The following is a 25,114-nucleotide window of genomic DNA, read 5'->3' on the forward strand; positions in this document are numbered from 1 at the left end:
GTAAGCGTTAGTATTGGTCGATCCCGGTTCGCCAACGGCAACAGCTATAACGTTCCAACGGCAACGGCTAAGTAGAGGTTCTCCCATTGTATTATACCATCGAGCACGTTCGTACAAGTCCGTTTATGTTCATAATTATAATAATTCACTGGAGAAAAATGATATTATTTTAAACGAGCTTACTCCAGAGGAGGAATATTTTACCGCAAGCTGCTTATATATCATCAAACTTTCGTAAATACGTGTAATTAAAGTGTTATTCAATAATAATAACTAAAAAATAGTGACGCGGTAGGCTAAATTTTTTAAGCTCGGCAATCTATCTAGTTGTCTCTGTCTGACGGAGATCCTTGTGTGAGTGAGACCGAGACAGAGAGATGCCACTCAAGGCGGCCAGAGTGAGACAGTGATAGTGGTGAGTAATGTACGTGAACATTATATTAGTGTAATGTCTTTGTATGCGTCTGTACATGTATATGTATTGATGTGTGTGTGTGTGTGTGTACTTCTGTATAGGAGGGAACGAGAGGTTGAATAGCAGCGTCAGTACTGCGAAAAGCACCAGCTAAAGCAAGTCAACACCAACCAGAGAGCACCGATACAAGCAGTATAGTAGCAGCAGCGTCGTACCAAGTTTAAGCGGATATAATACACGCTCAATTCTTCCCACCGTGCGCGGTACGTTACGTGTCCCCGTCGTGACCGCTTGGGTGTGACGGAATATAGTCTAGCGTTTTTTTTTTTATTTTTTATTTTATTTCTATCTTTTATTTAGTGTTGGTTGTTTTTGTTTTAACAAATAATTATTTATTGTGTATATATAAATTATTTCTAGTTTTTCTTGGATAAATCATGTTGACCTGTTGGAAATAACAAATTTTTAATCCAACATTTATTTTTATGTGTGAAAGAAGAATAGTGAAGAGAGACAGGAAGTGAGAAAAGGATTTATTTGCTAAAGGTGAATTGTTAATAAATATATGAGGTGCTTGCACTAGCTGTTTACTATCATAATCATCATCATCATCATCCAGGCATTGGGATTCAGATCGAATCCCTCGTTTTTGCTGGTTGTTGGTTGCGTCTTTGTACTCCGCGCCCGTTGCTCTAGTGTGCGCAACGCGACTGAGGAGGAAACTAACGCCGTGATAGCTGTGTGAGTGGACTGCTATTGCTATGGATAATAAAGAGATGGTGATGATGGTGGTGGTAGTGGTTAGTGTGTTGGTTTGAGTGAGTAAGACTAATATGCGTATATATGAGTAAAGTGAGTGGAGTTGGATAGGAGTGAAAGAGAGCAAGACATACTTATAGAATAATGGTAGATGGAAAGAGAAGGATTCTGAGTAACCCGAAAAGGATCTGTACCGCTCGTGGCGTTTTTTTTTATTATTTTTTTATTTTTTTTCGCTGCCATTTCCACTATACTCTATTTACTCAGATATTATTATTAATATGATTTGTTTATTAACGTGTGTAATTGACCAATTTATATGGATTACAGAAGTTGAGAAGAAATTGAAATAATCATTGTAAAAGCAGACGATCCTCTTGATGCGGTTTCTTTTTTTACCGTCGCCATCTCGTCACCGCACCCCTTGTCTGGCTGCTTATATTAATATGTTTAATTAAATATTCGTTTACTGTTGTTAAGTTGAGGCAGCTACTCATATTACGTACTACTGAAGAACAAACACTTTGGTTTTTATAATGCATATGCTTTGTGTGTAAAGTTGACTTTATTGTGGAGAAATTTATTTTTCTCCCGCGTCATTATGCAACGGACGCGCGTCCGCGTGTAACGACCTATCGCTGAGCTAAAGAAAAATATGTTGTAGACGGAAGGCTGTAAAAAAAAAATTAGCCGGTACTTTTTTTGTCGGAGTAAATAAGTGATTAGTGGCGGGCGGATTGGGTTGATAAAGCTCTCTCACTGCTCTTCAATCACGTGGTAATGCGTCAGACTTTCAAGTTATTTAATACAATAACAAAAAAGTCAAATAATACTGCGTTTAGTTGAGCCGGCGACGCCCTTGAAGCCGGCTTATTTTTTTTTGTGGTTTTAAAAATAATTTTTGAAATGTCCCTTCATCATCATCATCTTCATACTTGGTTGCTTTCTTTCTTTTACTTACTTTCTTATCAGTTGTCTCTTTTGTTAGTAGTTGTTTTCTTTATCTCTCCAATTCAATCGCTACCTTGCACTCCCAGACATCTAGCTTTTCAATTTATAAAAATGTCTTTATTTACAACAGGTCAATTTGGAGTTACGATATATTAAACTTAAATAAAAACTCGAAATTCTAGTCTAGACTATTGTTCTATAATATTTAAAAATGAGGTAGTAAAGAAAGTTTAATAATTATTTTTTTTTTTGCCCGCAGATCAGTACCGGCTTGCTGGACTGAAAATAATCAACGCGTAGATAAACGCCCTCGTCAACAGAAACAGTCACTCAAAAATCGATGGAAATAAAAAATAATTTCTGGTGAGTTTGTATAAACATTTATACTGATTTGTTTGAGTGATTGATGATTGGTTTATTGATTTATTTATTTACTTTATTATTATTTTTAGGCACTAGTATAAGAAAAAATGATTACGGAACTAAAGAGGAATATTGACACAACCTAACTAACAAACCGTAGCCAAGTGGTGTATAAGTGGGCTTTTGAGATTTATTAAAAGTTTTAAAGTAACTATTGGATTGGTGAAAAAAATAATCAGTAGCAAGAAGAAAGATTGGGAGGACACACGAAGGTAGACCGAGTAATGGATGAATGGGAGTAAGCACGGCGCCTGAACAGCACAGGCGCGGGTTTAGGTACCGGTGGGAGCCTCTGGATGTCGAGGCAGTGGCACCAGCTGCGTCAGTGGCAGTGATGGCCCCTGCTCTGACGGAAGGTGGTCCTCAAAAGCCTGCCGATTTAATAAACCCCTTACCGGCTAGTGGATTTCTATCTTCGGAACAGGCTGCGCAGGTAATTTTTATCATTGTTTTATCATTTTTACACTGAATGGTGATCGAACTGGAAAGCTTAAAAATTAAATGTCAGATCGTTTTTTTTACCCCAAGGGATTTTAACCTCATTATTTTTCATTGCACATCAATAACTGTTGAATAAATCAGAAAAATTTTATTGGAGATAAAAATAGAATAGAATTTTTATGACAAAATAACAAGGAAATGATAAATTTTTATTTGATTATCAGTTAATTTTATTATTTTAAAAACTCAACACAATTTTAAGATTCTTTTTCGGTCATTACTCTGTTAAAATAGTACGAGCACCAAGGCAGCTTTTGATAAAAGGCTTGACTTTTTTTTAATTTGAAGTTTGAATACGTCTAAATAAATTCCGAAAATTTGAAGGAGATTGCCCGATTATTTAAATAAATAATTAACTATGAAGTTGAGCAATTTAACATTGGTCTTATGGGGTAACCTCTAAACATTTATACATTTCGGTATTTTTATTGTAAAACTGTCAGTGAATATTTTTAAAAAACTTATGGATAAATTTAATTCAAAAAAATTTTAACTTGTCCGACTAATTAAAGTGTATCAATTAAAAGAAAAATAAATGCCGCCATTAGCCAATATTAAATGTATATATCTATGTATTGAGAAAAATCATATGGTTACTGCTCTCCCCTTACCGCGTTAGAGTCAATATATATCCCCACCCCGCCCAGCGCTCGTACTACCTTAAATAATTATAAAAAATTTGATAATTTTAAAGTACCAATGTTTTAATCAGACGGTTGTCTTAAAAGTTTTTTAACATTCAGGTCTGCCAGAATCGTGAGGTCTTGGCTAAATTCGTAGTGTCAGCAAGCGTACAGCCGAGCAAGATTGACGAGCAGTGCCTGCGCGGCATATCCAAAGATCTGATCCGCGATGTCATCAATTCACAGTACGCCAGTAAATTTGAAAGCCTGTCGATGTTTACGAATGGTACTGACTTGATAGCACCGCGTGATAATAATAAAGATCAAAACGACGACCAAGAGATTAATTTCACCAAATTGGAGGAGGAGGAGGCAGCGGAGGAAGAGGAAGAAGGAGGAGGAGGAGGAGAAGAAGGAGGTAGTGAAGCTGGAGGAAGAAAAACGGAGCACGAGGCTCACGTGGCTGAGGAATTGCACTCGGTGATGCCGAATTGCAACCAAGCCAAGAACATCAATACTATAATGAGTGATCCTTCTTCATTTACTGCTGCTAGTGCTGCTGAAGACATAAATATTCCTGCTGGACCACCAACTACTCATCAGACCAACGACGACATGGGTTTTTTAAAAGCTAATGAGACCGAAGTGTCGATGGTCGTTGATGATGAACTCCCCGCAGACGTTAAGGATATCGACATGACGCCTATGATGGAATTGAACGACGAGTTACAGGCAAATGTTGTCGGTGATATTGGCAACGACGTTGTCGGGGACATTGGGCATAATGTCGATGACATTCTTCAGGTTATCAAGTCAATGGAAGGCGTGGAGCAAGCCATCGAAGATCCCGGTGATGCTATCATACCAAGCGGTTCCAGCGAAACAGGTGTACCTTGTCCCGAAATATTCCCCATCTCTGATACAGCCCTCGCGTCTTTCAGCAGCGAAATGTTCAACGAGGTAGTTATGAAACTTGTTGACGACAACATTGGCATGAACATGAACATGAATATGAATATGAATATTAATATGAATATGAACATGGCTGACTCTAGTGAGGCTCAACGTACTGCTAATCTTCAGGTACAGCAAGATACCGTTGAACATAGACAGTTTGAGCTAGAAAGACGAACGGCATTTTTAATGAGACGTCTTCGTAAACTCCAAGCTAAATTTATAGCTCGACATGCCGCTGAAGAGACAACCAGCGTGTTGGAGCAAGCCCACCAGAGTGTTAAACCCATACTTTTGCAAGACTTACCGATGCTAATGCCCAAAGGAACTCAGATGAAAAACTTGTCCGAGAACACCCATCCACTAAGTGCATTCTTACAAAGAGTTGAAAAATCTTGTGCTGCTCAGAGCAACAGTGTTAATCGTCAACGCAGTTATTGTCGTTACTTCGGAGGTGGTTCGCGTGATAATGTTACTAGTATTAGTTTAATAGGAAGTAGTGGTGTTGTCAATGCTGCTAGTGTTAATAGTGGTGTTAGTAGTAGTGCTATTGGTAATACCGGCAGTGCTTCTAGCACAAGACATCCATTGTTAGGGACGTCCCAAATTAAAGTTGATAAGAAAGAAGTTGAACATGTTGCTGGTTCTCTGGCTACCCAACTTCATACTATTGAAGCTAGTTTTGATTCTGATTGCACCGTCTCCAGCAGCGGTGGTGAAAGCTGTGATGAAATGCAGACATTTAATAATACCCATCAATATGAGTTACCCATGTGAGTGCTTTTATTTTTTTCAGCTTATTTACCTTTTAACTAAACTTATTTAGATACAACAACATTTAATAATTATTTATTGGATTGATATTTATCAAATAGACTTAACACAATTTTAACAAGTATTGCATCATGTGATGACTCACTAACACGTATCCCCTTTTGCATAACTGAGGATTTAATACGATTGTATATTTTACATTCATTGGACAATCACCTGTTAAAACATTTTACTAACATATAATTTTTAAATCTATCAAGTAATTAACAACTTGATAGATTAAATAATTATATTTTAAACATGTTATTTTATTTTCAAATAATGATTCATTTTTTTTTTTTTTTATCGCTTTGATAACAAAAATTTGATGATATCAAACATTTTAATTAATAAAATGTGAATAAATATACTAACGTGTTATTTTCCGTATTATTGATTAGTTACGTATAAATATAGACTACGCAAAGCATTAGCTAGCAATCGTTATTTTGGTCTTTGTATTCTTTTTTTTTTTTTTTTTTTCTAACTGTAACTTCACAAATACTCCCAGTAACTGATTATTATTTATTAGAGTTCAGTTCTGGTGGTTATTAATTACTAATATAGTTTAATGAATTTATTAAAAATCTATAATTGAGCTCTAACTCAAAAATATAATTTTTTAAATGAAAACAATTATACCTGTACATTTATAGTGAAGATTTTTTTTTTAACAACTAAATAATTTATAAGTATGAGATAAAATTTACTACCGATCAATAACAAAACAAACAACTTTAATTTACACTCATTTGAAAAATATACGATTAAACTATTTCTACAAAATTATTTTAAAAAGAAAAATAAAAATTATCTTTTTTATCAAATGTAATTAAAGTGTTATCTGTTATATAAAATTTGACATAAGAGTATCTTTGATCAAAATTATGAATTTTTTTTATACTTGTCAAAATTAATAATTAAAAAAAAAACATTTATCGATAATTTAAGTCCTAGTTATTTTATTAATGCCTTGATATTATTTTTTAGAATAAAACGAGCTGCGTGGAGATATGCCCAGGATCGTGCAGCGATAGCGTCGAGGTGGACGTGGCTAAATGCACAAATATCTGATCTCGAGTACCGTATACGTCAACACAATGACCTGCAACGAGTAATCAGGCAGAATAAAGGTCAGGTGGTGTTGGAAGGCACTGAAACGGTGAATGGGTACAGCGGAACGTTGCCGGGCTTGTCGAATCGGTATAATTCACCAGAAGCGGAGCAACAATGTGCAAGAACACGTGGATTTGTCTCGGATACCTACAGAAAGCGTAAATTATTACGTATTGATGGTTTACATGAGCTGTCTAAGCGCGCTGCGAGGCCGTCTACCGTAAGATGTGACTGTGATCAAACAATGGCGTCCTGTGCGCTGTGTACTGGCCGTATTGACCCAATGCAACCTCAGGAACCCTTCGACCAGCTGTCAGTACCTGAGAGAATCGCAATGGTTGATCCTTGCTATCATCCAGTTCTTTCATTCCCCGATGAGGTCCTGCACAGCACACATATGGATGCCATTATGAAGACGACAGATTGGCAGCAGAAAATGCTTCGAGGCAGCACGAGGATACCTAGGATTAAAGAAAAGGAAAGAGAGTCCATTGAGAGGAGGAACAAACCAAAACTACCGCCTGAACATAATAAACCCAATAAATATAATCCCCAGAGAATGAAAAAGACCTCCTCGTCGACGATTATCACCGCGAGATTAAAAAGAAAGATGTTAAAGGGAAAACGCGAGAAATTAAGTAATAGTGGAACTCCTGTGGGTGGTAGAAATTTAACTGGATTAAATAGAAAAAGAGTTAATAAATTGTCACAACAAAACGAAGATGAGGATGATGTTAGTCAGTCGAGTTCTAGCAAACATTCGTCTCCAGTGCCTTCACCTTTGCAGCATCCTGCTATCGAAAAAATTCTTCCAAAAGAAAAGAGCTCTAATTCACATGGGTAAATTTTTTTTTTATTTTATTTTATTAAGTTATAAATGTCATTGATATTTATTTAAAAAAATTTTTTGGTAAGAAAAAGTATTCTTTTTCTTTATTATAAAAATATTCAACAATTAAGGTAAAAGCCCCAATATATGATCATGTACCAGTATATGATCACTCCATGTATTTGTATATCTATATTCACAAATATAGGTATACAAATACATGGAGTGATCATATACTGGTACATGATCATATATTGGGGCTTTTACCTTACTCTTTTGCTGAATAAAGTCATAAACCTCGAGTAAATATTATTTTATAATTAAAAATCAAGAATCGATTATTAACTTCTCAAAGTCCCACACGGTTTAACAAATAAGTTATCCAATTATTTTCGTATCTCTTTATAAGAATAATTGGAAATAAGTTTTTGTTTTTAATTAGATTAAATATATCTATAAAAATAAATTGTTTGAATTGTTTTTAGACGAACACGACAGCAGTCCTTTGATATTGATAATATTGTCATACCGTACAGCGTTGCTGCGGCTACTAGAGTAGAAAAACTTCAGTATAAAGAAATATTAACACCAAAGTAAGTTTGTTATTTTATTTATTATAATTACTTTTCTTTTTAATGAGAGAATAATAGATTATTTATGGTTAAATGTTTGTTATTGATTATAGATGGAGAATTTGTGATGATATTACAAAAACGGACGTTAAAAACGGTGTCATCCACAGGCCTAGTCAAGATAGTGATGTAAGTTTACCATTATCGTCATTAATAGTACAATATCTAATTATTTAACAGTTTACGTAATTAATTGATCAGGAGATTTAATAATTTATTACAATTATAATTATAATAATATAATTAAATTTATTTATAGGTCGAGGATGTATCAGATGAAGCTATAGCACAACGACATGAACGTAGTGAACGTGAAGAAAATAAACGATTTATGACGTATTTAAGTACCGTTCCACAAAATCGTCTTCGTCATAGTCGTAGGACTGATAGTAGAGCTGATAGTGGTGCCAATACTCCAGGTACTTATTAATTAAATATTGATTCAAAGAAGATAACTCCTCGGAGTCATTAAAAAATTCAGATAATTAAGTTAATTCTTATTTACATTATTTATTTATTTATTTAAGATCCAATGTCACCGCATCCTAGTGAACTTGGAGACGTAACGTCACCACTGACATCACCACCAGCAACGCCGATGAGTAGTCATGACGCTGATCATCCTAACACTCTAGACAGTCAAAGAAATTCTCTACAAAATGCCATTCGGAGACGAACAATATCGTCTGCTAGAACGTGCAGAGAAGAAGCCAGTAGCACCAATCCTGAAGAGGATAGTGAGGTATTTAAATATTTAAATTTAAATAGATTGATAAATTTTTTTATCGCAAAATTTATTAGGACGTTGATTGTTGACTCAAAATTCCACATAAAGATAAAAATGATTTATTGTAAAATAAGTTTTGGTTGAATTTATTCTTACTTTTTACTGGCGCTCGGGTCATTTTTACGCACAGTCATTCATTGTAGTTGTAAGATATAAATAAACAATTAATTTGAAGAGAAGAAATATTTATTGAGGGTTGTATTCCACCCTCGAACTACGTCAATCGTCAGCGGGTAGGATGAGGGTCTCGGAATCGATTGATTTCTTTATTAAATTTTATCTCGTTGAATTCTTTTGTTATGTGTACAATTTATGTACAAGCTTTATGTAGAATTAACGAAATTATTTTAAACTAAAGTTCAATGATCTGTAAAGCCAAGTCTTTAAAAAATTTTTAAACTAAAGCGCAAGTCTAGCTCTTGTTTGTAGATTACGAGGAAAGTATGCCGGAAGTTAGCACTATTATCGATTTAAATAAAAAACATGAAACATGAGGTCATAAATCTATACTAATTGTCGTGTTACAAAAGACCAGCGTTTTCAATGATTAGAATGTAGTATTTAAATAGTTTTTTAATTTTAACTATTAAGTTTATTTTTATTAATTATTTTTATTTATTACATAAATAAGAAAAGAAATTGAGAAGTTTATTTACATATCAGAAAAATAAAAATAGTTATTTATTTATTTATTTATTTATTTATTGAAAATTAAACGCCCATCGGCTATATACAACTAGAATACAAGTTTGGATTTAAATGTAGGAAAAAAAAAACAATCCGATAAGAGAGCAGAATTAACATAAATTGCATATTATAATTAAACATTAATTAAATTGATTAACTAACGATAGGGAAATAGAAATTGTTTGAGGTTCTTGACGAAAGTTATAAAATAGCTATTATGTATTATGTAAACCTACATTTGACTTTTTTTTTAGGTTCCAGCGTATGAGCCGAGACTATTTCCGTTATCGGAAGAAGTTTATGATAAAATGGTACAAATTATGCCTGATGGACATTTGCAGTCAACAACATCTGCTATATGTCCGCAAGCAACCGAAAAAATACCGAATTATGTAAGTAATTTTGAAAACTTTTAAAAATTTTAAATTACCAAACTGATGGTAATTTACATACCTAGGAAGCAGATCCAGCGTCACCAGGATCAGATACAACGGAGTCGGCATATTGTGATGCCGACGGCGAAGATCCAAATGATCCCGAGTGGACAGTTGGAGACGAAAGAGATACTGAAAAAGAAAGAATACGCTTAACGACCAAGAGATAGGAGATATTAATAATAATTAATATTATAATTATAATTAATACTTATCGTGATGAATGTCTAATATTTAATTAAACAAATATATTAATTAAATATAGACGAAAAAACCGTTACTATACATATTAAAAAGATAAACAAAAAATTTTTAAAAATAGTAACAAAAAAATATGAAAATTAAAAAATAAAAAAAATTGGATACCTCTCAATTGTTATATAATGCCTAGGTGAAAAAAAATGAAAAAAAAAATAATTAAAAAAAAAAATGAGACATGCACCTTAAGTCTAGTATTAATCTGTAAAGTGTATTATAAACATAAATTTTATAACTTCATTTAATCGCTTAAATTAATAAGAGAGAAGGAGGATCAAATAATTAATTAATTATAAATTTAGCTATAAATATTAATATTAATAATAATAATACTGATAATACGCCTTGGGCTTATTTTTCTTGTCGTAATATGTTAAAACGAATAGTACTATTATCATTATTATTATTAATTAAAAAAAAAGATACTAGTGAACAATTGCTGTTTGTATAAAGAAAAAAAAATGAAAATACCAATGTTTACATTTATGATATTGTCATTAATAAGAAAAAAAAAAAGGTCCTGTCTTTTTTCATTGTATGTAATTAATACTGTTACGTTTAGAGAACGCTCACCACCTTCTATACATTGTTTAAAAAACATAATTGCATTATATTATATTATATCATATGATTACTTTTATTATTATTATTATCATTATTATTATTAATTATAACTATTATTGTTGTTTTACACTCTTTTAATATTCGAATTAATAACTAATCAATTTACCACTTGAACGTATGTACATTTTAATTTTATACTATTTGAAAAATACTGAAGGTTAAATTAGTGGTTGATATTGTTCTCAAAGCGTATTTATAATTATAATGATTACGATTATTAGAATCTCAGTCATTGAATATACTGTTTTTTTTTTTTTTTTTTTTTTTTTTTTTTTATTTTTTTCCATTAATACCTTTTTTTATTGTACAAAAATGTAATTTATATATTTCGGATAATACATAATTTAGAATAAACTAAAAAAAAAACAGTGCCAAATGAATAGTGTGTTATTTTTTTTTTTGATGCGTTTTACTTAGAATTTCTCCATGAACTTTTCGTATGTTATTTTCTTTATTTTATTTTGTATCTAAAATACTTGTTTAATTTAATTTTTCACTACTTGAAAAGCATTTTTTAAACTAGTGACTTTATCCAGGCTGACTTATTCTTCGATAACATTGTTGCGCAAGTGATCCGAAACATTTTTAATTCTACCGTTTACAAAAGCACGTTGTATGATAATAAAAAAAAACTTATCTCTACTCTATAAAGCAATCTATTGATTCATTATCTAACATTTAAAAATAAAGAAAATATCCTTTATAGTTGCTCGTTAATTCTACGAAAAATTACAATCAACATCTGGACTGAGAAATAGAAAAATTAAGACGGTCGTAATCTTAATTTCATTTTATTCAACGTTTGAAAATATAAAAAAAATTATTAAGGCACTATTGGAAAGAAAGTACAAAAAATGCGAAGCTAAAAAAGAAATAAATTAATTAATTAATCCCAAATGATACTGGAGTAACATCAAGTGTCTTAATATCAACGAGTACGGCAGTGCTGGTCGTAGAAAATTTCGGAACACATATCAGTCTTACAGGTTTATCATCTTCCGCTGTAACCCAAAATCAATGTAGTTATTATTCTAAAAATCGTTACAAAGTTATACAATAAAAGTTAAGGTAGTTGTCGTGGTTAAAGCATACCGTCAGAAAATTCTAAATTTTTGTATACTTATTAAGGACATTATGATACAATTACCCTAAAAATTTGAAGTCGATTGACCATCTATAACCCGAGATGAATTCAATTAAAAATTTTATATTTAACGTTGATTGCATACGCTCTGCAATTATGTACCAGTTTCTTAGTTATAAAAAAAAAAACTGTCAGAAACTTTCAAAAAATTGACAATCTTTTAATATATTCGTTGTGAGTTTAAAAAAAAAAATTTTTTTTATTTTTGACCGTATAATTATGTATAAATAACGGATTAAAGTTCAACAATTAATGAAAAAGTATATTTCTACGGAGTCGGACAAAAACAATTGTATGGGTTGAGTCTCTACGGATAGTCTTGCGTAAAAATTATGGATTACTTAGCTACAAGCTATCTCATATACACTGAGAAAAAAAAATTTTTGTCCAGAAAAAAATTTCTTGGCTCAAGAATCGTTTTTGATAAATTTTGGTTTCTTGACAAAAGAATATCAATATCTATCATGATAATAAAATTTTGGCATTAGTTTTGATAGATTAAAAACGAATAAGTTCACTTGAATTTAACAAAAAATAATTCGGTTAATTCGATCAATTCTTGAAACAAGAAAATATATTCTTGAAAATTATCAAGATCAATTGAAAATTATCAATATATTCTTGTGACAAGAAAATTTTCTCAAAAGTAGTACTTTTTTTTTCTTAGAGTACTTTTGCGGCGCGTATAATCTCTAATTTTTTGACAATATTGTACCATGACAACTATCTTAAAAAAAATAATTGTACCTTTCCAGATCTTGGTTTCAAATTTATCAGTATTGCCAGCAAAATAAATATCAGGACACTGCTGCATAATGAAGAGATCCTTATCATGGAACGGATATGAAGGCAAAGTATCAGGAGCAGTAGGACAAAAGTGTCTCCACTCGAGGGTTTTTTCCAGCCATTGAAGAGCAGTTGCTTCGGAGTCACCGATGACACGCATAATATCTTCAATAGGCTGACCACTGGAGCCACAAATTAGCCGATTGCCGACGACACCAGACCAAGGATTGTTGACACCCTTAAGATTCTCGAACCCTTTGGATTCACGAAGCAGCAGCCGGTGGATCGGTTTCTGAGGAAGCATGACATTCGAAGGATCAAACTGACCTGGCATCAACGTAACTGAGCAGTAGTTCAGCATCTCAGCGAGCAATTTATCGAGTTTACTAACACCGATCGACAGCTCACGACTAGAAGCAATCTCTAGTGCTTTAGTGCCCATCAAACCACGACTGTGTTGATTTTCCGAGTCAGTTGTCTTTATACTATTACCGGCAATCACGACATTTATGATAGAAGCTGCTTTTTCTTGAGCTTCTGAGCTTCCTGCCATCCCGCTGATCCACTCCAGCAGCAAGTGGCGAGCCAAGTTATTGGTATCACTCGCCAAATCAAGGCCTGACACCAGAAGAAGCTTTCCTGAAGCAGCAGCCGGTAGATCCTGATGCGGTGGACACCCGGGAAAACACCAGTCTTCTATTTTGAATGACCCGTCGTCCAGAGTTTTGCCCAGCATAGCGCAGACAACTCCAGTGACTATTCCCGACAGATCAACGTCTCCAACAACTTTTATTCTCAGCATCTCGTCTTCCAGGAACACTTGGTCCTTTTCACTGGCATAGTGAGCACGCCTCTCGGGAACAACACCTGATTCTTCGATTTCATCGCTCAGCTCGCGTAAAATCGAAGGTTTCCATGCTTGGTGCTTAAACAGTGTACCAATGACGATACATTTATCGTCTTCCAAGTTTTCAAGCTCAGCTAGTTTTAGAATTTTGATATTCGCTGAAACATTTTATTAGTTAGCATAAAAATTGTATGATAATTAATTTAGCAGATATTTAGTAATTTTTAGAATTTTTTTTAACAAATAAATTATGACAAAAAGAATAAGAAAAAAATATTGACATATAGAAATATTAAAAAATTATAAATGCAATTTTTTTTAAATAATTTTTCAGAAAAAATTTTTTTATTCAATAAAATTAAAAAATTATCAAGTGACTGCTAACTTTAATGTCATTAAAATTTTCCGTTAGAGATAAAATTGATGATACTGAAATCAGCAAACATTTAATAATTTTTGGGACTTTAATAACAAATAATTTCTTTTGTTATAATAATTTAGTATGATACTGAATTTAACACATCTAACAATTTTTTAGATTTTATAACAATTAAATTATAAAAAAAAAAATTCAACAAATAATTCTACATCTAGAAATTTTTATTTTGTTTTAAGAAATTATAAGTGCGAATTTAAAAAAAATTTTTTTTTTAATAATTTATTTTTTATAATAAACTTCAAGAATTGTTAGATGTCTGCCAGTTTCAGTATCATCAATTGAGCTGCTATGAATATTGAAAAAAATGACCAGATGTCTGCTAATTTCGGTATCATTAAAATTAACGTGAAAAAATAAAAATAATTACGCCATTTTTTGGATACTTTGTCTTCTAAAATACTTCTGAGTTCCTGGAGTCGACAAGAATAGACGTAAAAAAATTGTTTAGCATAATCCTTTGTCTTTTGCAAAAAATTTGATCCTAGATCTTGATAATCAACTGTGTCTCTCGTAAATACTTGCGGTTCTTTGTTACTATCTATTGAAACTGAAGACGAATAATTTTTGACCATATTTAACTCAATTATTTAACAATTATCAATAAAAAAAATTTAATAATTTAATCACAACTCCGAGTGCTTGCATGTATAAGCGTCAACGACTTTTAAGGTTATAATTTTACGCGGGATGATTGTGCTGCGCGAACGATGACTGAGATTCAAATTTCCCGCGCGAAGAAATTGAATTGAGCGCCAAAGTCACCCTCGGTTGATAAGACAGTGAAAAAAAAAATTTAATAAATAAAAACAAGCCAAAAGCGGCCATTACAGTTTCAAACAGATACAGACGTAACCTCTACTACCTTCTCGTCTATCAAAATCCGGCATTTTGTCGCGTCAAAAACATTTGACATTGATAATAATAATAATCAATCAACTTTATATATATTATTGATATTCATTTTAAGTTATCATTAATGAATTAATTACTAAATAATTAGTATTAGCAATCTTAAGTGTCATTATTTTTTGGTCTTCTATGTGAACTTGTGATTTTTTTGTTACTTGCGTCTTGGAGCTTATTTTTTAATATTGTATAATACATAGATTGTGTTTTTTTTTGTATTCCTTACAAACATGTTTATATGTTTATTATCCATAGGTTTAATTGATTTAATTGCTATAGAGGTTAACAATTGATTGCAAGAAAGTTCTGTATTATTTTTTGTTTTAATTACCTCACTATCGTAATCACTATTACTAATAATTAAAATAGGTATTAGGATAAATTGACTTCGCTAAAATTGACGTCAAGTTGATTGATAGATTGACTTATTGAAAACAAATTGCACTAATGGAGACAGCTAGTGAACAACCTAGCGTTGTTAGCCAGGAAGTACCTCCGGTAAATCCTGAGCAACAAGAACATGTTGAAGAACCGATGGAAGAAGGTGAAGAGTATGGGTACGAAGGCGATGAATACCGGCATTATATGCCACGAGGACGAGGTGGCTTCAGGTATATTATTTATTATTTTATGTTAACTGAACTTTAAATTTTATCTACATTTGCTTTTGAAAATTGTAAAAAAAAAATATGATATTAAAGTTAGCAATCACTAGAGAATTTTTTTTAACAAAAAAATTTGTTCCAAAAAATAATTTTAAAAAAATGGCATTTTTAATTTTTTAAAATTTCTACATGTCAATTTTTTTTTTATAATTTTTTTTTTTGCCATAATTTATTTGTTAAAAAAATTATAAAATATCTGCTAAATTAATTAAAAAAAAAAAATTCAATAACTTGGAAATACTTTATTTGCATTTTGTTGCAATGATGAATTTTAGGATGGAGTACTTAGTATGCAACTTGCGCGAGTTTTAATTTAACTTGACAACATTAAATAAATTTATTTTTAAAGATTATTTATTTAACTTTTAGCCCTCACGATCGTGGATATGAATATGGAATGCGTGGAGGAGGTGGCGGAGGAAGTGGACCAAGATTTCGAGGCAGAGGATTCGGACCTAGAGGCCCAATGTACCGAGCAACAAATAACGGATATCCTTACGAAGGACCGCCGAGACCAAATTGCCCTTCAGGACCTACAGGACCTAGATACCGAGGACCTCCACCGTTTGATCCTAGCTGGGGACCTATGGGACCTCAAAATATGATGGGACCACCTAATTTAATGGGCCCACCAGGAATGGTATGTTATTGAACAAAAAATATTTTTTTTTATATATTTACTAGCTATTACTCGCCCGCTCCGCTGGGCGCTTTATAGAATTACAATTTTAGATCTCGACTTGAAATTTAATTAGAGTATTGCAATCATTATAACATTCCCGTGTCTTTCTTACAAAAATGAATAATTGATTTGAAAAAAAAAATTTGTAATGAGCATTGAAAGTTTCAGTTAAAGAAATTGCAGGTCTCATAAGTGAAGAAATCTGCCTAGTATATAAACATAACCAATAGAATTAAAAAATTTATTTTAAACAACTGACAATCGAATAGAATAAATTTAGTTACAATAAAAATTCATCATTTTTAAGTCAAAAAAATATAGGCTCCGGATAAATAATCACTAACGTATCATATACTAAAACCTTCTCCGAAACACGCTGCATCTTATTATATGGTATAAGTATTATTCCGATCGGTTCAGTAGTTTTTGCAGTATAACCGGACAAAAAAAACCGGCTCTCTATTTATTAGTATAAAAGATAGATATCGGTAATGCCAAAGATCAAATGATAATAAAATAATTGTGATGATTTGTAGCCACCCCCGCACATGATGAATGGACCTATGGCATCAGGAAATCCGTACGGACCTCCTGGAATGGGTCCGCCGAACATGAACAGCGTAAATGTTTATTTACTGTAATCTGTAATAAATGTTAGAATTTTCTTGTTTAATTTAATAATATATATTTGCTTATTTAGATTCCAGGTCAGCAGCAACCGCAACAACAGCAAGCTCAGCAACAAAACAACATTCCAGGATTGGACCTTAATGGCGAGGTATGGGTGGAAACAAAGACAGCGGATGGCAAGTCTTATTTTTACAATATTCGGTCTAGAGAAACTACGTGGACCAAACCCGAGGGCCCAAATGTTCGGGTTATGGGTCAAGATCAGGTAAAATCATTGATTCAATGTTTTTATGCTCTTATTTAATTATCATTTTTTACAATTGTCGATTAATAAAATTGAAATAGTTGGAGCAATTGGTTCACGGTGCAGCCAAACAACCAGCGAGAGAAACAACACCAGTGTCGACAGCAAGTCAACCTCAACAACAACAGCAGCCAACACAACAGTCCCAACAAGCGCCACAGCAGCAACAGCCATCACAGCAACCGCAGCCACAGTCACAACCCCAAGCTCTAGCTGAACCAAGAACACCAGGTAATGAACAATCACCTAATGCAGATACAATGAATCAGGCAAATACAGCGCCACCCGGCACTGGTCCTCCACCGATGCTAAATGAAGCTCCGGATGTTGTTCAACAACCAATTCCAGAAGTTGCACAGCCTAATGGTATTTTTATTTTATTTTTTTTTTTACATTAATCAACCATAAGATAAAGGACCCAGTATTTGAACACTTATAAAAATGGGATCAGTACTTGAACAGACTTTTTGAATTGTTGTAATACAAAATCCTTATATTTATTATGAATAATATGCGCATGTTATAATTATTCAACGATACAGTAATTGATTTCTGTAAGTTTTTTCAATTATAAATCAAAACAATTATATTTTAGTTAACTTAAAAATTGACATGTCGAGAATAACCGAAAAATGCTATTTTTTTCATGAAAAAGTACTAAATCGTTAACCGAATAATCAGTAAAAAAATGATATGTCATTATTTTAAGTAAAAAAAATTATACCACCCAATGAGTTAGTCTTTTCTAAATAATACATATTTTTTTTTGCAAAGACTTGAACTATAATTTTTATTATTTATTTTTCCTAAAGACTGGTTTATAATACTTTTTAGATATTTTTCGTAATATTGTCAGCCTGTATTTCCCTCCAGGCATAAACAATTTAGTCTCAATTCATATCTAAATTTGTCATTAAAGATAAAGTTGACTGAAAAAATAATTCGGGCGGCCCAGACCAGGACTCAAACCTAGTAATTTTTATATTAAATTTTAGCGTCTAACTATACCTCCAAATTTTCAAAGCGGTACCCAGAACTTGAACAAGCTGGGGCCGTATAATTTTAACAGCACTTTAACCTCTAATAGATTTATAGACTAATGATTAGTATTGTAATTTTTATTAATTACTGCAAATTAAATAAGTTTTATGGCTAAAAATTAGTGTAGTCAAAAATTATTGAACGTTTTGAATTGAGTTTTTTGATTTATAATTGAAAATTTGTTTTGTCATTCATAAAAAATGTAATTAAAAAATTAAATACTAATATTTCTCATTTTTAAATAAACATATTAAATATTCACGGTGTTATTTTTAATATTAATCAATAATAAGTTATAATTATTTTGATATTTTAATAAAATGTTGAAAATTTTTGCTGTGCCATATATTTTATTAGTTCAACTACTGCGGCTTGTCAAAATTGATTGTTCAACTACTAATCCTTTCATAGTCTATCTTAAAAACGTTGTTAAAATATAAATATTTAATTACCATTATTATTTTGCGCTTCAATCAATTCAAAATTGTTTATATTTTAATGAAAATCACTAATTTAAACTAATGATTACATCTTTATATATTAAAGTAGGGTCAAATACATTTTACTTTGAAACCTGTTCAATTATTGGGTACTTTACCTTAATGGATTTTCGAATTTAAAAAATATTAATTGATTTTTTTATAATTAAATAGGTACAGTAACAAGTGTCAACACAGCAGTAACAGCAGCTCAACCAGTAGCAACAAATATGCTGCAACCACCACCAAACATGGTACCAATGCAGCACCGAATGCCAAATCAATTTGGCGCTCCAATGGCAACTCCATTTGGTGCAGCACCATTTGGAATGCCACCACCCGGGTTTCAGTCTTTTGGTGGGTATGGTCCGCCACAAACTGGATGGGGAATGCCACAGATGTCCCACGGAGTTATCGCGCCACAAACTCCAACAGAAGACCCGACGATTCTCGCCCAGCTGGACCAAGAGTTGGTAGCCGCGGCGATGGTGTGGAGTGAACATCGTTCTCCAGACGGGCGTCTGTATTACTACAATAGCAAAGCTGGTGAGTCTGTGTGGGAAAAACCCCAACCTTTGAAAGATTTAGAAGCTGCCAAAATAGCGCTGAGGCAGAAAGCGGAGGAAGCGATGGCCACTACGGACATTACGAGCACGGTGCTTGATCCCAAGCAGGACAAAGCTGCTGAGGCTGCTAATGATACCAAAGACGCTAAAGAAGGTGACGCTGCCAAGAAGAAGGATGAGGCTCCCAAAGAGCCGGCTAAGCCCCAAGATAAGTCTAGGCCGATTTCAAGCACTCCTGTACCCGGTACTCCTTGGTGCGTCGTCTGGACAGGTGACGGTAGGGTCTTCTTTTACAATCCTTCGTCGAGAATTTCTGTTTGGGAGAGACCTGATGATCTTCTTGGGCGACAGGATGTCGATAAGATGATGGCCAACATGCCAGAGGCTGCAGCTAATCAGAAAACTGCTAAGCAAGATGATTCCAGTGACAGTAGTGATGATGATCATCCTGGTCCTGCTAAGAAAGCTAAGCAAGAAGAGCCTGAAGGTATGAATTTTTTTTTTAGGTGGAAAAAAAATATTTTTTTGTAATTTGGAAAAAAATTATTTTTCAAACGTAAATGGAATTTTAAAACTTATTGATTTATTATAAATTATTTTCGTTTCTCAGAACCAGCAGCAGCAGCAGCAGTAGCAGTAGTTGTTAAAGAAGAGGAAGAAAAAGAAGGTAAGAAAACAATTGATATTGGCAAAGAGGCTGCTATTGAAGCTGAAGTTCGTGCTGCAAGGGAGCGAGCGATTGTTCCACTAGAGACAAGGATAAAATCATTCAAAGAAATGCTCGCTGAGAAAGACGTTAGTTTTTTTATTTAATCCGAAACTTTTTATTAGAATATTTTGATTGATAAATTTGTTTTATGATAAATATAAATTTATTTTAAAGGTATCGGCATTCAGTACTTGGGAGAAGGAATTGCACAAAATAGTATTCGACCCTCGATATTTACTGTTGACCTCAAAGGAACGGAAACAAGTATTTGAAAAGTACGTGAAGGAACGCGCTGAAGAGGAGAGACGCGAGAAAAGGAATAAAATGAAGGAACGTAAGGAACAATTTCAAAAATTGCTGGAAGAAGCTAATTTACATGGAAAGTACGTGTAGATTTTTATTTATTGTATTATTCAATTTTTTTTTATTTAAATTTAAATTTACCGTATGGGTTATAAATATTCGATTGGCTTCCAGATCGTCTTTCAGCGATTTTGCACAAAAGCACGGACGCGATGACCGTTTTAAAAACGTTGAAAAGATGCGTGAGCGAGAAAGTCTTTTCAACGAATGGATACTGGAAGTGAGAAAACGCGAGAAAGAAGAAAAAAACGCCAAACGAGAACAGGTATCAATTGTATTTGCAACATTAATTGTAATAATACTTAAAGTTTTTTTTTTAATATTTTTTTTAGCAAAATTCAATTTTTAAATTTAAATTCGTTAGGATTTAAGGCTAATTAATTTTATTTTTCATTAATAATTTTAGGTAAAATAATTGCATATATATTTTTTTTTATTTAATTTATATAATTATATGCAATTATTTGATTAATAATTCATGTTTAATAATAATTATTTTCAGCATTAATTTATTATTTATTTCAGATTTAATAGGTATGTTATTATTTTGTTAAACTTGTAAGCTTTTAAAGATAAAAGAAAAAAAATTTTTAAAAAACAGAATTATAATTAATGATAAAGCTGAAGAGGATTTAAATTAGATTCTTTAAGGAATTTAAGTATTAAGTATAAAACTAAAAGAGTAATTTTATTAAAAAAAAAAAAATAAATATGTATAGATATAATTATTAAAAAAGAGTATGACAATGTGTTTAACAAAATGAAATGAATTGTTAGTTACTGTGACTTATGTATTCTGAACTCTCCACTTCAGTCAGGAGGCAGGCAGGACAGTATGTGGATGATTGGCTTGGTGTTACTGAGGCTGGTTGGTGGCATGGGATGATGTCTGATCTCCATCCCCAACTACACACTGCGTGGCACCGTTGGCACACACACCCTCGCGCGCCGCATTCTTAACTCCAAAGCAGAGTCATGAGAATGAAAAAACCAACTCGGTATTTGTATATTACTCGTAATCCTCGTTACTTCAAAGCAAAACAAAAAAAAAAAAACAAATTAACTACTTTCCCACCGTTCAAATTTTCATTCAATCAATAATTTAGTAAATATATATGATTTGTTATTGTTAATTAATTAATTAATCTGTACGTTAATTAATTAATGGGACCAAGCTAACTTATCTTAAACTGGGGTAGACGATGAGGTAGCGAGCGGATTCACACGGTCGTATTTACTTTTTTTTCATATTTTTTTATTAATTGCTTTAAATACTTGAACATTTTCATAAAAAAATTGTTGAATCAGTCTATCTTGATTTAGTACTATGTCAAAAATTTCAAGTTTTTTTTTGATCAATTTATTGATTTGAATGGTTGATTAGTGTCTAAATCGCGTCATCGTTCACCGACCATGAATTATCAATTACTATTAAGAATAATTAATATAATTAATCTCTTTAATTTTTACAGCAAGGCCAGCCAGTTAATTAATTAATTATTTCAGATAAATAAACGAATCTCCGCTAATTAACCAAATGTATATTCACTAAACGAGAGTGATATTTTAAAAAGAGGTTAATTTTTTATATTACAAAAAAAAATTAGCGGAGATACGAGTAATAAATTTTAATAAAATAATTTTTTTTCAGTGTGATAATTAATAATAAATTTTTTTACAGCTCATTAATGTCTTATTTATTTCCAATGAATATATTTCTCACGATAAATTTATTTTTAATAATGATAAACAGAGAGTAATAAATTGATTGGAAAATATATATTAAAATAAATAGTTAAATAAAAGTAAATTAAGACTTAGAATTAAATTAAATATTAAGTTTATGTATGTAATAATAAATGATTGTATTTATTTAAATAAACGACAATTTCAGGTGAGAAAGGATTTCATGACGATGCTACGGGAGCAAAAAGACATCGACAGACATTCACACTGGAGTGATTGTAAAAAAATGCTGGAATCTGACTGGCGTTATCGTGCTGTCGATTCAGCAAATACTCGCGAGGATTGGTTTCGCGATTACGTGCGTATACTGAAGGATGAACGAAAACGCGAGAAGGAACGTGACCGGGATAAGGAAAAAGAGTCCCATCGGCACCGGGACAAGGATCATCACAAGTCCGACAAGAAGGATAAGGATCGCAAGGATGATAAGCACAAAGATAAATCCTCCAAAGACAAGGACAAGGATAAGGATAAGGACAAAGATAAGGATAAAAAGCGGCGGGGTGATACTGCTGAGGAAAATGGAAAAGATAAGAAGGATGTCGATAAAGAAATCGGAGAGATTGAGGATCTTGATGACAAAAAAAAAGATGTATGTATTTTTTATTTTTATTGTTTATTTATTTTTTTATTTAACAATTTTTTTTCTTGTAGAAATATGAAAATAATGATCACTCAGACTCGGAAGAAGATCGTGAGAAACAAAAACGTGATCGAGAAAGAAGAGCTGAAGCTAGTTTGCGAGAGCGAGAACGCGAAGTTCAGAGAACTTTGGCTACACATTTAAGAGACCGTGATAAGGAGAGACAACATCATAGACACACAGAGGCTGTACAACATTTTAGTGCATTACTTGCTGATTTAGTAAGTTTTATTTTTGCTTTATTAATAATGTCAATGCATATAATATTTATTTTGTGAAAAAAAAAGCTTACGAAATAATATCGTAAACACGATCGTTATATGAAACTCTACTAAAGACATGTTTCTGCAAATTTTTTCAATTTTAATTGTATTTTATTCATTATTTTCCAATCGCTTACTTTCTAAATACTTTCGACTGTGTTGATATGAATTAGTTGATCTAAATTGATATTAATGAGAAGAAAAAAAACATCCCGACGAGAAATCTTATACATCAATTATAGATAATTTCTTTAAGAAGGTTTAAATGGTGCCTTGTTAAAAATATTTTATAATTATTAACTCTCTAAAAAAAAATTTTCAAAATTTTTAATTAATAAAAAAAATTTTTTTTTTTAAACAAATTAAATAGGTGAGAAATGGAGACTTAGCATGGAGAGAAGCTAAACGTCAATTGAGAAAAGATCATAGATGGGAGCTCGCTGATAGCTTAGATCGCGAGGAAAAGGAGCGATTATTTAACGAACATATTGAGCAGCTTGGCCGTAAGAAACGTGACAAGTTCCGGGAGTTACTGGACGAAGTCGGCGCGTCTACTGAGCTCACGGCTTCGTGGAAGGATATCAAAAAATTACTCAAAGACGATCCTAGATATACTAAATTTTCATCTAGCGATCGGGTAAGTTGTTATAATTATATATTGTAATAATTATTTATTTATTTATTTAAAGAATAATGAACTCAACAGTTTTAAGCCAATTACAGAGTTCTATTACAATTATTGTACATATTACATAGAAGCTAGTATATATTATATTACAAAAAGTTTGGAAAATCCAAAAGTGCACGACTCATAATGCTCATTTAATTTTTAAATATTTAAAAAAAAAAAAAACACATAAGTCGTTCAAAATTAGTTGCCGAAAAAACAGCTGTACTAGGAAGATAATGCACAGGCGCCTTTGGTGGAATAAATGTACATAATATGTATAGATATTCCACCATCTATGTAAATTTTACATGGATATATATATATAGATATACAGTCTTCTGGCTTTTTTATTTTGTTAATTGTACATGAATGACACTGAATTACTTATCCATTTGCATTTGGTAACCTACAATTCTCCTAAAGAACTTATTAAAAAAAAATTTAACTTAATAGATGCATTTTTTCGATCGTAAAGCACTCTCTGATGCTTCGCATCATGAGTCGTGCAAAAATTTCACTATTCAAGTAGAATTTTTATAGAATTTATGAATCAGTACATTTATACGAATTGAATTCATAAAGCCTTGCGGTTATCGAAATATTTATACAATAATTTGATAATAAAGTGGCCAAAAAAGGTACACTGGCCACAAACGGTACTTCTACCCTATATAGAATTTACAATCACATTAACAAGTTCTTATGTTCCAATCCTCTAATTAAGTTGAATTTTGATTAAAAGTTTTTTTTTTTCCTTTTAGAAATGTGAAAAAGAATTCAAAGAGTACATTAAAGATAAATTAGTGGCTGCGAAAGCGGACTTCCGTGAGCTGCTGCAGGAAACAAAGTTAATAACTGACAAAACGTACAAAAAAGTCCAAGAAAACAGTGCATGTTTGACGGAGATAGAAGACATTCTGAAGAAAGACAGGAGATTTTTAGTGTTAGACGCCGCAGCAGCTGAACGCACGAGGTTACTTATGGGTTACCTTGAAGAACTGGCACGTAGAGGCCCACCACCGCCTCCTACAGCCTCGGAACCTTCTCGTAGACCTACGACCAAGTATGTTTATTTTTACATTTACTTTCATACCGAACATTTTTTACCGATGATTAATTTACTATTTATATTTTTATTGTTACAGCTAATCTACTTACAAAACTTCCAACTAAACACCAAATCACCAACTTTATATATATATATATATATATATATATATATATATATATATATATATATATATATATATATATATATAGATGAAAGTTTTGATTTCAAATGAATAAATAAATAAATAAATACGTTATTAAGTAAAGCCCACCATTGTCATGTAATTTTAGGTTCTTAATAATAATATTAATATTAATAATAATTTTTTTTTTACATTTATTTCCGAACTTAATATTTATGCTTTGCTCTTAATG

The 25,114-nt window shown here is 32.1% G+C and overlaps 3 protein-coding genes across 11 annotated transcripts; 2 read left to right on the plus strand and 1 right to left on the minus strand.

Moving 5' to 3' along the window:
• The first annotated feature begins 62 nt into the window (after positions 1-62).
• Positions 63-11,457, plus strand: LOC123265005. 6 transcript variants are annotated; one of them, XM_044728573.1, is made up of 13 exons: positions 63-424; positions 517-678; positions 836-961; positions 2,385-2,488; positions 2,578-2,981; positions 3,778-5,399; positions 6,430-7,395; positions 7,870-7,977; positions 8,070-8,145; positions 8,276-8,435; positions 8,544-8,758; positions 9,745-9,882; positions 9,948-11,457. In XM_044728573.1, the coding sequence occupies exons 5-13, from the start codon at positions 2,781-2,783 to the stop codon at positions 10,092-10,094; spliced, it is 3,633 nt and encodes a 1,210-aa protein (XP_044584508.1). In that variant the 5' UTR covers positions 63-424; positions 517-678; positions 836-961; positions 2,385-2,488; positions 2,578-2,780; the 3' UTR covers positions 10,095-11,457. The 6 variants fall into 6 exon arrangements, with proteins under 6 accessions (XP_044584508.1, XP_044584507.1, XP_044584509.1 ...); XM_044728572.1 differs by lacking the exon at positions 836-961; XM_044728574.1 differs by lacking the exon at positions 836-961 and having other exon boundaries at positions 63-415.
• A 126-nt stretch (positions 11,458-11,583) lies between these two features.
• LOC123265011 (DNA polymerase delta subunit 2-like) lies at positions 11,584-14,686 on the minus strand. Its single transcript, XM_044728590.1, has 3 exons — positions 14,390-14,686; positions 12,698-13,741; positions 11,584-11,807 (listed from the first exon to the last, which is right to left on the minus strand). The coding sequence occupies exons 1-3, from the start codon at positions 14,592-14,594 to the stop codon at positions 11,689-11,691; spliced, it is 1,368 nt and encodes a 455-aa protein (XP_044584525.1). The 5' UTR covers positions 14,595-14,686; the 3' UTR covers positions 11,584-11,688.
• A 444-nt stretch (positions 14,687-15,130) lies between these two features.
• Positions 15,131-25,062, plus strand: LOC123265004 (transcription elongation regulator 1). 4 transcript variants are annotated; one of them, XM_044728568.1, is made up of 15 exons: positions 15,131-15,539; positions 15,963-16,233; positions 16,812-16,895; positions 16,976-17,170; positions 17,251-17,575; positions 18,904-19,782; positions 19,906-20,090; positions 20,179-20,387; positions 20,482-20,632; positions 22,262-22,705; positions 22,768-22,977; positions 23,390-23,656; positions 24,451-24,752; positions 24,835-24,887; positions 24,932-25,062. In XM_044728568.1, exons 1-14 carry the CDS (start codon positions 15,376-15,378, stop codon positions 24,836-24,838), a joined length of 3,690 nt encoding a protein of 1,229 aa, XP_044584503.1. In that variant the 5' UTR covers positions 15,131-15,375; the 3' UTR covers positions 24,839-24,887; positions 24,932-25,062. The 4 variants fall into 4 exon arrangements, with proteins under 4 accessions (XP_044584503.1, XP_044584504.1, XP_044584502.1 ...); XM_044728569.1 differs by having other exon boundaries at positions 24,835-24,881; positions 24,924-25,062; XM_044728567.1 differs by having other exon boundaries at positions 24,835-24,881; positions 24,942-25,062.
• The last annotated feature ends 52 nt before the right edge of the window (positions 25,063-25,114 follow it).

The sequence above is a fragment of the Cotesia glomerata genome, linkage group LG5, assembly GCF_020080835.1.
Source record: "Cotesia glomerata isolate CgM1 linkage group LG5, MPM_Cglom_v2.3, whole genome shotgun sequence".
Lineage (NCBI taxonomy): Eukaryota > Metazoa > Arthropoda > Insecta > Hymenoptera > Braconidae > Cotesia > Cotesia glomerata.